General features: G+C 44.9%; 1 protein-coding gene across 2 annotated transcripts in view; it reads left to right on the top strand.

Moving 5' to 3' along the window:
• The first annotated feature begins 11,279 nt into the window (after positions 1-11,279).
• Positions 11,280-16,613, top strand: part of Grhl2 (grainyhead like transcription factor 2) — a 123,104-nt gene continuing 117,770 nt past the window's right edge. For both annotated transcript variants that reach the window (XM_060389586.1, XM_060389585.1), the window contains exon 1: positions 11,280-11,713. In XM_060389586.1, the coding sequence (XP_060245569.1) occupies positions 11,694-11,713 (20 nt within the window). In that variant the 5' untranslated portion in view covers positions 11,280-11,693. The remainder of the gene's footprint in view (positions 11,714-16,613) is intronic.

Genomic DNA, 16,613 nt, shown 5'->3' with positions numbered 1-16,613 from the left:
TAGTCTCTAGTCAGGTTCCACATATTAAACCAAAAAAAGTATGGCTTTGGTTGAGGGTCTGTGGGTGGGTTCGTACTTGGGGAATTCCTATCAAAAAGGACACTAATAGATAACTGGGACAAAACACAAACAAACAGTGAAATCTCCAAGATGAAATGTAGTAGTCAGGAAAAAAATATTTCATTTATTGTAATAAAAAAATAAAGTTATAATCATTAAAGAATCCAAAACAAGTCAGGCATGGTGGCACCCTCCTGTGATTCCAGTACTCAGGGAGGCAGAGGCAGGCAGAGCTCTGTAAGTTCTAGGCCAGCCTGGTCTACAAAGTGAATCCAGGACAGCCACGGCCACATGGAAAAACCCTGTCTCAAAAGTAAACAAACAAAAAAAAATTAAAGAGAGAAGGAAAGAAAGAAAGAGAGAGAGAGAGAGAGAGAGAGAAAGAAAGAAAGAAAGAAAGAAAGAAAGAAAGAAAGAAAGAAAGAAAGAAAGAAAGAAAGAATCAGTGCTGGCTGAGCTACGGAGGCACAGCGGAGACAGGGAGAGGAATCTCTGAGTTTGAGAACAGCCTGGTCTACACAGTGAGTTTGAGTATAGCCAGTGCTACATAGTGAGCCTTTGAATAAAACCAAACCAAAACAAAATAACAACAAAACAAAAAACAAAAAGAAGAGATTTGACATGGCAGAGTGCATACATACCTCTGTGTTACACATTGTCACATACGTTTTGTCTTAGTTTTTTGTATTGAAAGAGCTTTTGTTTGTTTGTTTTTTAATGAAGTCTGAAGTGTTTACATTGGGCAGGCAGCCTTCAAGAGGCCTCAGCGGTCCTGCCTCCCTGGTACAGTTTCCACTGATGATTCGCGAAGTTTGGTCTAGAATGGGCCTTTCTCAGATCTAGCAGCATTTTAGCAGGAGCCCAGAGGAGCTCAGCAATTCTCAAGATACTCTTTGCTGACTTACCCATCTCGTCTAAAGAGTCAGGGAGGACAAGGAATTAGACATTACCTCTGTGCTCCACACGTGTCCTTTTACAACCTGGAAATCTATGATGCTAGGATTGTTCATGGCCTCAGAAGTCTTAGAAGCCCCGACCTGTTAGGTTGGGACACCCAAACTCGGCTGCCTCCTGCATCTCCAGGAAAATTGCCCTCTGAGGCCTAGCCAAGGGAATGGGCAAGATCCATCATGGAGACCTGCCAGCATCTCTCTGGCACTGTGCCAAAGGTCACTGTGCCATGGTTTTTCTCCCAGAACCACCTTGGAAGAATTGACTCCCCTTCATCCAGGGAAGGGAAAGAGTATGCCAAGGCCAGGGAAGGTAACAGCAGTAAAACCTTCTTTAGGGTATCCTTCACACAGCTGCCTTGGCTTTTTCCACTGACCCAACCTCGTTACCTATGTCTGTCTTTCACATACTTATTTCTTGGCTTTAAATCTACAATCCAGTCTCAATATTTCTGCTCCATTTAACTTTGGAAGAATGTTTGTTTAAAATACCTTTTCTTTTGATTCATATCCATTTTCTAATTCTTTCTTCTTTACCCCCCCCCCCTTTTTTTCCTGTTTAGACAGGGTCTCACTATGTAGACCAGGCTAGCCTGAAATTTAGAGATCCACATGCTTTTGCTTCTTCTTGTTTGTCTGTTTTTCTTTTTTTTTTTTTAGATTTATTTATTTATTAATTATACCACATTCTGCCTGCATGTATGTCTGCACACCAGATCTCACTATAGATGGTTATGAGCCACCATGTGGTTGCTGGGAATTGAACTCAGGACCTTTGGAAGAACAGCCAGTGCTCTTAACCTCTGAGCCATCTCTCCATCCACTTGTTTGTTTTTCAAGAAAGGGTTTCTCTGTCTAGTCCTGGCTGTCCTGGATTCATTCTGTAGACCATGCTGGCTTCAAACTCACAGTGATCTGCCTGCCTCTGCCTCCCCAGTGCTGGGAGTACAAGCATTAGCCACCATGCTCAGTCAACTTTTGCTTCTTAAATGCTGGTTCTAAAGGTATGTGCCACCATGCCCAGAATCCCCCCCGCCCCATTTTTTTTTAAAAGAAATCTTTTTTATTTAATTGTCTTCTTGTAGTTTTTCTTCTTTTTAGATATTTATTTATTTTATGTACACCTGCTTTCCAGAAGAGAGCTTCCAATCACATTATAGATAGCTGTGAGCCACCATGTGGTTGCTGGTGATTGAATTCAGGACTTCTGGAAAAGCAGCCAGTGCTCTTAACCTCTGAGCCATCTCTCCAGCCCCCCTTCCCCTTGTTTTTTGTTTTGTTTTGTTTTTTGAGATAAGGTTTCTCTGTTTAACCCTGGCTGTCCTGGAAGTCACTTTGTAGACCAGGCTGGCCTCGAACTCAGAGATTCACCTGCTTCTGCCTCCCGAGTGCTGGGATTAAAGGTGTGTGCCATCACACTGGGCTTCACCTTCTATTCTTTAACTCTTTTAATTCTTTTTAATTCTTTTCAGACTTTTGGCTGACTCATACTTCTGATTTAAAAGACCCCAAACTTTTTTTTAACAGGTGATCTTCATTCAGGACCTCCTGGACCTTGTGCAAATGAGGTCTCCTTGTATGGAATAGCACTGGTGGATTCTGGCAGTCAGGGTTGGGGAAGCAGGTCTTTGCATATAGATTAGGTTGCTTTATCTGTACTGGGAATTGCTGAAGGTTCTCAAACAGGGAAGGACTGCCTCATGTTACCTGGTTGTTTTTCTAGGTTGAGACGTTTTCAAGATTGTGAGACATCAACAATAAATCTGCCTCATTAAAAAGCGGAAGGAACATTCTGCTCTGCAGAGCACTGCCATGGCCTCTGAGTTCTCATTTCATCTTGGGTAAATGTCATCTTTCTTCTGTTTCTTTATACTTGATTAAATTATCAAAGCAGTGATACCACTATTACTAATACCCCCCAGATGGGGAGATCCACTCTGATCAGCAGCATACCTGGAGAGCGTTCACATCAAGGATGCAGAGGATGAAAGCAACCCGATACCCAGGGCTTCTCAGGCTGAACTTCCAAGGCCTTACCCAAATTGTGCTTCCTCTGTGAAACCATCCTTTTCTTTTTTTTCAAAGATTTATTTATGTCTGGGTGTGGTGTAACATGCCTTAAGTCCCACTACTTGGAAGGCAGAGACAATTGGATCTCTGTGAGTTTGAGGCTAGACTGATCTACAAAGCAAGGATAGCTAGGGCTGTTACACAGAGAAACCTTCTCTCAAAAAACAAAATCAAACAAACCAAAGATTTATTTATTTACACATTTAATGTATATGGGTGTTTTATCTGCCTGTACCTCTGAATGGAAGAGGGCATCTGGAAAAGATGGGATTACAGTTACAGAAGGTTGTGAGCTAACAGGTGGGTTCAGGGAATTGATCTTAGGACCTTTGTAAAAAGCAGCCAGTGCTTTTTTTTAATTTTAATTTTACTTCATTAATTACAGCTTATTCACTTTGTATCCCAGCTGTAGCCCCTCCCCCACCTCTCCCAATCCTCTTCCTATTCTTTTCCTATGCTCCTTCGGCCAGTGCTGTTAACCTCTGATTTAGCCGTCACTCCAGTTCCATGGGATCTTTATTTGTTTGTTTTAAGACAGGGGTTATTTGTTTATTTATTTATTTAGAGACACGGTCTCACATCTAGCTCTGGCTGTCCTGGAGCTTTCCATGCGAACTGGCCTTGAACTCACAGAGATCCACCCACCTCTTCCTCTCAAGTGCTGGATTAAAGGTGTGCAGCACCACACCCAGCCTTTAAAAGTATTTTTGATCTAGACAGGACCTCTCACACTGGCATCTTTTTTGAGCTTCGTGCTCACTTCCTGTTGGCTTGCTGCTTCCTGGGTCCTAGGATCATATATTCCCTGGTATTTTCCCTTGCCGCCATGGATTGCATCATCTAGTATATATGCGCCTCTGCAGAAGGGTACGTGAGAGACAGATTTTTGAGATCCCGAATTAAATTTTAGTCTATTTATGTACTTCATTGATGACTTGTTTGGGCATAAAATTCAGCAAGCATTGTTATTGAGAAATAAAAAAAAAAGCCTCTCTGGTATATGATATGTGTGCAGGGTCTCACTATGTAGCCTTGGCTAGCCTGGATCTCACTACATAGACTAGGCTGGTCTTGAACTCATAGAGTTCTTCCTGCCTCTGCCTCCCTACTCTGGAATTAAAGGCATGTGCCTCCACACCTGGCCCCCAACACATTAATTGTTCAGTCTTTATCTCATGTCTGTACTACCTGTTTTTATTAAGGTCATACTCATCTTTTTTGTTTGTTTAAGACAGAATCATGGGTCCCCTACCATCTATGCTCACTTTGTGTTTTATTGATGAGGACCTTGAGCTTCTGACACTCCCCCCCACCTTCTTGTCCCAGAGCTCAGGAATTACTGGTGTAAACCACCACATCTTTTTTTTGTTTTTATTTTTTTGGGGAGGGATGTCTTTTCAAGACAGGGTTTCTCTGTGTAGCCTTGGCTGTTCTGGACTCACTTTTTAGACCAGGCTTACCTAGAAATCACAGAGATCCGCCTGCCTCTGCCTCCCAGAGTGCTGGGATTATAGGCGTGTGCCACTGCTCCTAGCTAACCACATCTTTTTGAAGGGATATTTTTTGGACTATATTATAAGATAGTTCTCTGGGGTAGGAAGGGGAGAAAAAAAATGTCCTGAATTTGTAATGCTTATTGATTTCTTTGGGATGAGTATGCCTTTTCCCATATTTCCTCACTTGCTTCTTCCTCTCTCCTTCTTTCTCTCTAACTAAAGAACACCCACACATCAATATTTATATTGGTATTTGTAAAAGTCTTTGTTCTAAGATTTTTTATTTATGCAAGGAAAAAATCCTCTAATCTCTTGCCTTGGGGTGGGGGTGAGGCTGGTCTGGGTGGTATTTGTATAAATTTGGCCCCAGGCTCTAAAGCTGGGAGAGGAAGCTAGGTGATGCTATCACCCTGGTTAGCATTCGACCTTTCCCTTACTCCTTCCTAACGATCCAGTGCTCCAGACCCTGATGTACCTGATCTGGAAGACTTCCTCCTTCAGAATGCCTAGACTATGCCAGTATCCTGCTGCCTTGAGTGAGTGAAGGTGGAGAGAGAGAGAGAGAGAGAGAGAGAGAGAGAGAGAGAGAGAGAGATGAAGTCATCTGGATGGTAACAAGCTTGTAGAACCACAGGATAGATGTCTTATGAGAAGACACAGCCTATGCTTACAACGAGAAGACCAGGTGAAGACATGACGATGGTCCCTTATAAGCCAAGAACAGAGACTTTAGAAAAAACTCAACCTGCTGGCACCACAACTCAGACTCCTAACCTCTGGCACTGTGAGAAAGTCCATTTCTGCTGTTATGCTTTTGTGTGTGGTGCCTTACTGTGGCATCCCTAGAAAACTCACCCAGACCTGAGCCTTTCTATCTGGGTGAGAATCCATCATTCTTACATTTTTTTTTGTGGGTGATGTTACTGGTAGTGTTTTGGTGTCAGGGTCTGAACCTCGGGTCTCATGTATGGTAAAGATGTATTTTACTACTGAGACATACTCCTACTTTGTTTTACCAACTTCAAACGAAGCTTTGGAATCAATTTCTTCGTATCAGCCCTTGCAATCTCTCTGATTGACTTTCTAAGTCCTTTTGAGGTTTCATAGAATAAACTGTCTTGATGGGCAGTGTCTGCAGATGTTCAAATTCTTATTTCTGACATGACACAATGCCTTTTCCTCTAGTCACCTTCCAGTTCACAAATTCTGTCATCTTTACTCTCACACATTCTCTCTGAGTCAGCAGGTCAAAGATGCTTTTCAGAAATCAGTTTTCTTTACTGCATGGGGATAAGGAATTGAATTCAAGTTGTGAGATTTGGTGACAAGTTCCTTTGCAAATTGGTACTTCTATAGTATAAAACAGCAGAGAACACTATCTGCACCATCCCTATAGGTAACACAGGAGGCAGATATGCTTGACTCAATCATCAGCCTTCAAAAACTGAATTTTTCTACAGTAATATCCGTGTCTCTAACTTTCCTGTAAGAGATTACCAAAAGATTTACAAAAGGAAAGGTCAGGCTGTGCACAGTGGCATACCGTTGGTACTAGCACTCTGGAGGCAGAGGCACACAGGTATCTGCGAGTTTGAGATCAGCCTGGTCTACACGTTAAGGAAGTTGGGACAATATAGGTAAAGAGACTTTGTAAGGAGAAAAAGAAAGAAAAAGAAGAAGAAAAAGAAATAGTAAATGATAATATTGAAGAAATGGTACCTGCTATTTTAATATCTGCTAAAGACTGTTATTTGAATTATAGTACTAATCAATGTAATTTTTCCCTATGGGCAATTTAAAGAAAACTTTAATTCTTAAAATAAATCTATTGGAAGTTTGTTTTTTTGCACACTTCTGACATTTTATGGAATAAACAGTCTTGGTCTTTATTGTGCCTAGGGCCATTCTAAAAACAATCCCCCTTCCTAACTTTTATTTGAACTTTTGTTTTATTGTGGATTTTCTTAAGTGACCATCAAATGTTTTTTGTTTGTTTTTCAAGACAAGGTTTCTCTGTATAGCTCTGGCTGTTCTGGAACTTGTTCTGTAGATCAAGCTGGCCTAGAACTCAGAGATCGGCCTGCCTCTGCCTCCCAAGTGCTGGGATTAAAGATGTGCACCACCACTGCCCATCCAATGATCAAATGTTATGTTGTGCTGGAAGTCTAATGTTATGATGGGTACTGTGGTATGTTACAGACTTTCTATTTATATATCCATTTATCCATCCATCCATCCATCCATCCATCCATCCATTTCTGATATGCTAACTGCTCTACTTAAGGACAGTGACCAACCATCAAATAAACAAGTCTAGGGACAGGAATGGATTCATCCACACAGGTAAAGTCCACAGTAACCTAACACTGGCACACAGTGGCTGGGTGTGTGTTGCTGCATTCTGTTTGAATCCTGCATTTCTGTGCTTCTCAAAATCTAACTGAGCAGAGCATGGGGTGGGCTTTTGAGAAATACGTTGCTGCTCACCTGTCTGAGTTTCAGATCTGGTAGGTCTGCAGGTGAGCTGGTCAGTACACTTTCCTAAAAGGTACCTTGTGATCTGATGATGACGTTCTTCTAAACAGGGGCCACATTTGGGAGCTACCGTGGTAATGTGCTCATTTATGGATAAAGATGTATGCGTAAGAAAACTGTTTCATAATCTGTGAGGTAGAGCTGTTCAGGGTTATTTAACTCATCTGTCAAAGGAATCAAAACAATTGGATAATAGAGTTAGTTTCATGGTTGACATTATTATTATTATTATTATTATTATTATTATTATTTGAGACAGGGTTTCTCTGTGTGTAGCTCTGGATGTACTGGAATCACTCTGAAGACCAGGCTGGCCTTAAACTCACAGAAATCTGCCTTCCTCTGCCTCCCGAGTACTGGGATTAAAGGCGTGTGCTACCACGAACCAGCATCATCATCATCATCATCATCATCATTATTATTATTAATATTATTATTATTTTCTATGTACAGGTGTTTTACTGGCATAAAGGTCTGTGTCTTTAGAGGGCCTTGGATCCCTGGAACTGGATAGATTGCTGTGAGCTTTCATATGGGTGCTAGAAATCAAACTTGGATCCTCTTCAAGAACAGCAAGTACTCTTAACTGCTGATCCATCTGTCCAGTCCCATGGGGAGCAATTTAAAATGATCTGTTTGAAACTTTCCCTCACTGACCTGCCCAGTGATTAGTCTGTCTGAGGAACACTAAATTATCTAATCAATGTTGAGTCATTAGATATCAGAAGAAAGAAATCTTGATCATTATAAAACAGCAAAAGGAATGATTAGCCATGAACTTTTGTTTGTTTGTTTTTTGTATTAGAGACAGGGGTCTTGCAGAACAGTGCTGGCTGGTGGCCTGGAGCTCGCAGAAATCCTCTTGCCTCAGCCTTCTGAATGTTGGGATTGCAGATATGTGTTATCACACCTGGCTTCAGACTGACCGAATCCAGATCAAATGCTGATTTTATATGCACAAACCAATTTGGTGGAGTTTGGTAAAAAGCCTTTGGATAATGTTGGAAATAGACATGTTTTAAGCTGGCAGACTGACCCACACTGATTCTTTGTCCCCACTACCCTCCCCCGAAGATCACAAATGGATAAGTTCACAGAAACAAAGATATGTAGGAAAGTCAAAAGCAAAAGAGATCTCCACATATTTCTGGGAGGTGTGATGGGTGGTTTTTCTCCATGGTTCCTGCTTTGCTTCCTGCCCTGATCTCCTTTAGCGATGGACTGTGGTGTAGAAATATAAGATGAAATAGATTCTTTCCTTCCAGATTACACTCAGTCATGGTGTTTATAACAGAAATAGAAACCTCAGCTAAGAGTAGTGTAGACAACGGCTTAAGGGAACAACAGGAGTTACACATGAACATTCATAGAGGTCAGTATAGAAAAGGCTTAGTTATTTTAAAAACAGAATGACCTGGGCCTTGGAGATGCCTGAGGCCACCATCAGGGGACACTGACAGGTAGACTGGGATCTTGGAAGAGTAAGGGAGGGGCAAGCAGCTAAAACCAGGGGTGAGGTGATTACTGGCAGCGGGAGGTGGTGCGTCCCTTGGTGAATCCTTCTCCACTTGTCTTCCATTCATATCTGAGAGAAAGGCCATGAAATGTCTTCAGAGACCAACAGGGGTTTGCCAGGTGGACCTGTTCCCTGGCGGTCTTGCTGCACAGTGGAACAGGGGACATAGCCCAGAGTCAGACACTACACACACAGCTTTTCTTTGGGCTTTTTAGTTTCTTACAGGAAATATTTTTAGATTCCCTGTCCTGTGCCTGGAAACCAGGAGGAGAAGCAGGAGAAACACTTATCCATGATCCAAGAGCCCTCCAGGAAAGGAAAGGGTGGGAAAGGCTGCAGGCTGGCTCACCCAGGCCCTTGCTCCAGAGTTCAAGAGATCGTAGGTTTCTCATGATAGCTCTTGGAGCTCCAAGGGAAAGAGAGCAGGCCCACCAGTGAGCAAGCCCATCCGCACCTCCACAAGGTTGCTGAAGAAGTTCTCATGACCTCATTCTTACCTGGGAGTGCAGAGTGAAAGGTCTGCAGACAGCTGAAGGAGGCTCTGCTACAGGGGCACCAAAGCAAATGTGAAAGGAAAGAGAGGCAGGAGCAGCCAGAGAAAGGCAGCAAACTCCTGTAATAAATGATACCCTCAGAAGACGGAAAAGGAATTGTGACCATGGCAAAGCCACAGAATTCGCTTTGTGAATTTAAAAAGTAACAAGAAAAGAAAAAGAAAAGAAAAGAAAGAAAGGAAGGAAGGAAGGAAGGAAGGAAGGAAGGAAGGAAGGAAGGAAGGAAGGAAGCGTTCTTAAAATAGCCAAGGTGTGGTGATGAAAGTCTGAGAGGAGGAGGAAAAACACAGATTTGAAAACAGCCTGCTCTACACATCTAATTCCAGGCCAGCAACGGCTACATAGAAAGATGCTTTCTCCAAACAAAGTAAAACAAGACAAAAAGGAAAATGCCATATGTCATGGAAATGAAACATTAGCCCTCAAAGAAGGCACAAGGCATAGAACACAGTGTCCCAGGATAACACCCAGCAGCGAGTCCACAAAACAGCTCATCTCTCTTGGATCAGGAGGGCAGGGGCTCTGCAGGCATGTTTGCACAAGGAAGTCAGCCTTGGCTGTTTGACAGTTTGGAAACTAAATTTTACAGTCACTTGATAGATTTGTTATAGAAACATATCAGTATAGGTTCATCGTAAACTAAACACAAGGTAAAAAGTTTTATACGAAGACCAGTGTGCCCTGCTGTCATGGAAACTGGCACAGACCCTTCGTCCTCTCTAAACTGAGAAGGAACCATGTTGAAGGTCTGGAACTGGGAGGTGAAAGGGTAAAGGAGCTAACACCTCATGAGGGGTAGCAAGTGGTCAAATTACTACTGTGTGGTTGATACATCAAGAGATAGCAGGGTGCTTTACGAATAGGGAGGAAATTACAGCTCCACCAGCCAACAGTGGAATGTGATTGCCTCTAGAGTGGAGAAAAAGAAGGGGGGCGGGTACCATGTTTGCATTGTGTTAAAACACATTATTTCTAAAAAAAAAATCCATGTATATGGGTGTTTATATTAATATCTTAAAAAAAAGAATAAAATTGTGAAAGTCATTTGCTAAGAGTGGAACTAGGGAACAACCAAACCTCGTCTCATAATTTAATTCCCAGGAAATATGTGACCATATGAAAGTAGCATCAAGTCTGACAGCGTCAACTTGAAATGACCTGTGGCAAAGCTGTCCATGCTGTTCTGTGTTTCCACAGTCCGCATGTACGGGCTAGATCCCTGTCAGAACTTCCCACAAATACTTTACTCTGGTAGCAGCGGTTATAAATCACACCTGGGCTAACTCGATCTTTTCCCAACCAGAAGAGAAACCACATAAAAAGTCAGTTTCATCCTGCATTGTTACCCTGGCAACCATATTAACACTGCAAGGATAAAGCGCCTTTGTAGTAGCTGCTTCTATTGAATTACAATGTAAATGTTGACGCTTGCCTAGAAATGTCAACCGGTGACAGGCTTATGGAACAGACGGAGTAGTTGTTTCCCAGCGCAGGAATCCCGTGCTGCCGAGAGATGGAAGAGATGTGCCCGGGCCATTTTAAGCGTCTATTCGACCGAATCTCCTTTCTCCATCAAAGCCTCGCCGCACTTCGTAGGTCCAGCTCAGGAAAGGCTGCTCTACTATTTGGAAACTGAAAACGAGCTGTTATCTTCTATGCATCAGGGCGCGAGAAGAGTTTGTTGTGGATAAGAATGCCAAAAATGCAATTACGCAACAGACCGGGCAATCTCTGGTTCTTCCCCACTCTAGCACAGCATAGTAGCTCTAGTCCCTGACTCCTCTGTCGGTCACACAGTGCTCGTCCAGCGGGTGTCAAATGGCAGGTGGTGACCTGCCTGTTTGGTTCCGGACGGCTTGTTGATTTCCGAGTTCAGCCCTCGCTGGTCCTTCGGGTTGACCCACGATACCCAGCGTCCGCAGGCGGTGCTCCCGCTCCTTCTCTCCCATCCCTTCTACCCCAGCCCCTGGTCAGGGAAGGAAGTAGCTGAGTCTGTCGCGGCCCCCGCAGAGCGGCCAGCGTGCCACCGCTCCGCTCAGGTAAACTTCGCAGAGCTAGCTGGCTGGAAGCAGGGCCTTACCTGAGCGCGCCTCTGCCAATGGCAGCTCACCTGCGGCGGCTCCGCAGCCAATCACCGCGCGGCTCGGCCCTCGAGCGTGTACCCTTCAGTGAAAGAATTCGGCTCCCTGCGAGAAAGTTACCTGTGGCCGCCCAAGTCCGCCGCTTTCCGCTCTGTGTCCGCCCCTGCCGCGGTCCGGGAGGACTCCGCGCCGGGCCGCCTCCGACGCGGGCCCCATGCGAGGGCCCCCCCCACCCCACCTTTCCGGCTAGGTGAGGGCGCGAGCGAGCAGGCGAGCGAGAGTGGTGAGGGGGGACGAAAGCAGAATTACCTGTAGCTCTTGTTCTGCCATCTCGGGCGCTCGCACACACCTTCACCTGCACAGACTTGAAAGTCCAGTTTCACCAGAGGCTGAGGCTCCAGGAAAAGGGGAACGAGTTCATTGGATCAAACATGTCACAAGAGTCGGACAAGTAAGTGGATCGCACGCGCCGGCGGCTGCTGCTGCTGCCACTTTGGGCTAATGGCAACTGGTTTGTTGTGTTTTTTAAGTTGCTATTGTTGGTTTTTGTTTTTGTTTTTTCTTTCTTTTCACTTTTTTTTTTCTTTTTGGTGGATCCAAAGCCTCTCGGATTATATTTCCACTCGGTTTCAGGGGAGAGAGCCTACACGAACGTGAATGTTTAATACCCCTTTGGGGCCTTGGTAGAAAACGTGGGCTTTTTTGCTTCCACCCAGACGAATGACCTCAGCTCCCACCGCCCTGACCGGACGACCCTTTGGGCGCGGATGAGGTTTTGTAGATGGTTACAGGCCTCTGGTTAAGCCCCTTGCCTGAAGGTGCTCCCAGCCTGACTCCTGGGCCGCTGGAAGTTGAGTCGACTTCCTTCGATTAGGCCAAAGGGGCCTGCTGGAGAAGCGGCCCGGGTCGCTTTTGTGTGCGCTCAACAAAGGGCTTTTATGCGACTGTAGACACGGCCATCTTCGCCACTGCGGCCCCGGGGTGCATGTGCGCCCCAGCCCGGGCCCCGGCCTGGAACAGGAGCGGGCTGGCCGCGATGGCGGGGCCCGTGGGCGTGCCGCGCCCCGCCACTCCCGCCCGTGCATTGTTCCGCCACCTCGCGCAGGTGCGGGGCAGGACCTCTCGGAAGTGGGGGGACTGGTTTTGCGGCCGGGTACAAAGGGGCGCCCGCACTTGTTGCGGGTCCCCAGCGCCCCGACGTTGGCGGCTCGTACGCGGCCACTGTTGGGAGGCCGCCACCCCGGGCTCGGGGCTCGACGGCCTTAACCGAGGCTGTGCATGGAAAGAGGGGCCGCGGGCGCGGGGACTCCGGACACCCCGCGTCCTGGGCCAGAGCTCTAGCCTGGCAGGGAGCCGCGGCGGGGCGCGGGGCCTGGTCCGTCACGGTCCCCGCCTGGGGGACGGCTTTGTGCGAGCCGGGGGAGGTGGGGCCGAGGGCGGGAGCGGGAGGGAGCGGGAGGTGGGTCTTGCTGCCCTCCTTCCATTTGGTGGCGGCACTTCCTCCCCCTCCTCCCGGGGCGTCCTGGGCCGTGAACTGGCCGCGTCCTATTGGAAGTGCTCGGAGGCCATCCTTTTGCTGTCCCCCGTAACTTTACCCTGCTGTTGTGGCCGTTCCAAGGAGACCTTCCTGAGAGTCTAGACACTGGACTCCCTCCACACAGGAGAAGCGCACAGGACCAAGTTGAGGGACCTGGAAGGAAGGAGGTCGGAGAGGGAAAGCCTGACTGACCCGGTTTAGGATGAAGGGGAAGGGCCAGACTTCCAAGTGAAGTCGCGATCTGCCCGATCCCCAGGACGCTTGCTGTCATACTTAAAAACCCACTACTCTGGTCACCCTTTAAGATCAAACTGCTCAGGCGATACCGGAGTCGAAGAACGAGTGTTAGGAACTCCGACAGGGCTTAGGCGGTGTGGGAATGGAAAAGCCCTTGACTGTAGGAGACAACCCACGCACATCTCTACCGCCGCTTTAGCGCCCCTGAAAGTGTTAAGAGTCATCACTCGAGTTTGAAAAAGTATGTAACTCAATCCAAGGCAACAATAACATTTTGTTTTTCGTTTTTATTTTGGTTTGTTTTGAGTTTAGTGTAAAAAAAGGCTGCACGTTCACTTTAATAGCACAATTAACTTTAGTTTGAATGCTTAGTTTTTGTGGCGCTACATGAATCAAACGAATTAAGAATGAACGTGGATGGGTATTTATTTTCTCCAAGTTATACTTAGCACCAATAGGGATAATTTATTCACTATTGAGTCTAAGTACTGAGTACTAACAGTCTGGTTTAACGACTATGTATTACCTAGTTTTTATGGCTAATGTAGATCTAAAATTACACGCGTATTTAATGAAAGTAGCTATTATCTAGTGGTTTCCAGGATTTCATTTTGCATCCTGGGAAAACTAAGAAACGCTCGAACCTCCTGAGCTTTCTCTGCCCAAACGGTAGAGAGGTCGAGAAACGTCTGACTTCTGGGTCACCTTTGCGAATCTGAGCTCTCTCTCTTTCTTTTTTCCTTTCCTTTTCTTTCGCTTTTCTCGAGACAGTGATTTCTACGTAGGCCTGGCTGTCCTGGAACTCACTCTGTAGTCCAGGCTGGCTTCAAACCCATAAATTCGCCTGCCTCTTTCCCTCGAGGCCAATACCACTCAAGATTCCCTTTCTTAAAGTTAATGCTCTACCGGCGCCCCTGCAGGGATGGATCCGGGTTGATGAGGCTTTTGATGGGTTGGGACTCGAAGAGAAAGTGCCTGAATACCTAGCTGAAGCTGCCAGTCACCTGAGCAAGGGAGAGGCCTTGTGCTGGGCTTGCAGGGTTTCCGGGTAAATTGGCCCTGGGAGGCCTGACTGTGTTTTCTGGAAACACTCCGGGAGCAAACTCTTAGAGATTAAATACCAAATCCCTGTTAGATGGAGAGTTTTCTGGTTAGAAAGTTTTGCTCCGAAGATGAAGACTGATCATCTTTTTATTATTTCTATAATTTTCACACACACACACACACACACACACACACACACACACACACTTGTGTGTGTGCACGTTCAAATGTGTGCTGTTACTGAAGCTTGCACGCAGAGGTTAGGGGACAACTTGCAAGCTTTCATTCTTTTTTTCCACCATATAATTTTGGGGGTGTCAGCAAAAACCTTTACCCCTGAGCCATTTCATAGTCATCCTTTTGATGGTGGACATTTCAGACTGAAATGTTCTGCTTTGTATGTTCTACAGTGTTGATGGTATCGTTCATTAAAGACAGAAAAGGGACATTTTGTCTCTGTATACATTTTATAATGTTCTACTTTCCCATCTTAAGATGATCTTTGTCAACAACTGTGTTTGTAAGCAAGGCTCTGTTTGATTAAGAAACTCTTCCAGGAGATGGTCCGGGAGGTGATGGTGCACACTTTTAATACCGGTGCTGGGGGGCAGAGTCAGGTGGATGAAGTTCATTCAAGGCCAGCCTGGTCTACAGTTAGTTCCAAGACAGCCAGGGCTACACTGAAAATCCCTGTCTCAAAAAAAAAAAAACAAAACAAAATATATCAAGGACACACACACATGTGCAAATGTAATAATCGATTCCATATAGATCTTTTCATAAGTATAGAAACATGCTTTCTAGTTGTGGACTGCTTGTCCTGTGAGCATTATAGAAGAAAACAGATGTATGGGGCAGGCCACATTCAGAAGGGGCTCACTATGCTGGAGGACAAGCCAAAAATAGACATTAATTTAAAGCAGTACCTGGCAAATGCCTAAATGTTACAATAACTTTTTTAAAAGTTTTAAAAATACACTACAACTCATTATTATTATTGTTGTGAATGTTATTACTTTGGAATTTCAAGACAGGGTATGAGCTACCACCACCTGGCACCACTCATGATTATTAATATACATGTTTTTCCATATCCACCTCTATCTGCCTACTACAATTTTAGTTATTTTGTGTGGTTTAGCTTAAGGAGTTGACTATATTTAGTTAATTTTTTCTTTATTTTTTAAATACTCATTTCCATTGAGCTATATTAAATATCTTTTAAGGTAAAAAATGCCAATAATTCATATCTCCTCTACACAGCACAAACACCTACTCCTTTTTTTTCACCTCAAGCAGGTCTTGGATATTGGACATTGTGATTCAGACATTAAGATTTATTGCTGAACCTTGGGGTGTTTAAATATTAGGAGGTCGAGGTCAGCCAATTGAGAAATAAACATAATAAATTAGGCGAGGACAGATGCTGTGCTGAAAGCTGCACACCGAGAGGGGTGAAGGCTCCCAGAGGTTGTATTTCACACAGAGCAGTCAACCTTTCTCATAAGATGGCCTGTGAAGGAAGACCCGAAGGAAATGAGGGATCAAGCCCTGAAGACACCTGGAGTAGAAGTTTCCCAGGCAAAGCCTTGAGGTGTGTGTGCTTATGTGGGTGAATGAGAAAGATAATGTAATCAGTGTCATCAGTCCTGTTAATCCCAACATCTGCATACTCAACAGCACAGGAACACCTAGTGAGTAAAGAACCAGCGGAAACCAGCAGTTTGTCTCCTCTCCTGGCACACCTGGGGTTAATACGGAGGGTCCAGTGTTCTGTTCTTTTACAGAGGGCTAAATCTGTACTTGTTATTTCAGAGTGAGTAAATGTGCACGCTGCAGAGGAGCTGAAGCAGAGGGACACTGCCAGACCTCCCAGCTCTGAATTCAGCCCATCACGCTCCTGTACATCTCAGACCTATCCTATCACATTAGCCAGTGCCCAACAAGACTGCCTCCTGGTCCTCCCCTTGCTCTCACTCACCGCCTGCAAACTGCAGCCATCAGAGAACCTGGAGAAGAAAACACTGCAGAAAGCTTTTTAATGGTGTCCTATCACCCACCAAGTGAGCTGACACACAGGCAAGATGATTCACCCCCAAACAAACAAACAAACAAACAAGTAAATAAAATGTTGGGCAAAACTACTAAAATATAGTCTAAAAATCTGAGAATAAATTGCTTCTGCTTGATAATAGGATTCCACATAGGAATTCTTGATTTCCTTCCTTCCTAAGCTTGTCTGATTGCTCAGTCAAACAAACCACCCTAGGCAACTGATGAACTACAGACAATAGCCCTGAACATTTGGAGGTGGTCAGGAATAAGTTTTGACCCAGGCTTTATTTGATGATGGGGTTAATTATAGAGCTAATTCTTTCAATGGTTGCTTTACACAATAAATGCAAAATCTGGAACTTTTTAGATGCTAGCAGATGCCTGAGCAAAAGAAAACCAGCTCTTGATTTACCTTAGGCAACCTCTAGCTGAGCTTCTGCTGTTACGATTTTAACTGGATGCAAGAATTCCTTGGTCT

The sequence above is a fragment of the Meriones unguiculatus genome, chromosome 8 (genome assembly GCF_030254825.1).
Source record: "Meriones unguiculatus strain TT.TT164.6M chromosome 8, Bangor_MerUng_6.1, whole genome shotgun sequence".
NCBI classification, from domain to species: domain Eukaryota; kingdom Metazoa; phylum Chordata; class Mammalia; order Rodentia; family Muridae; genus Meriones; species Meriones unguiculatus.
This window is presented reverse-complemented; position numbering and strand designations above follow the sequence as displayed.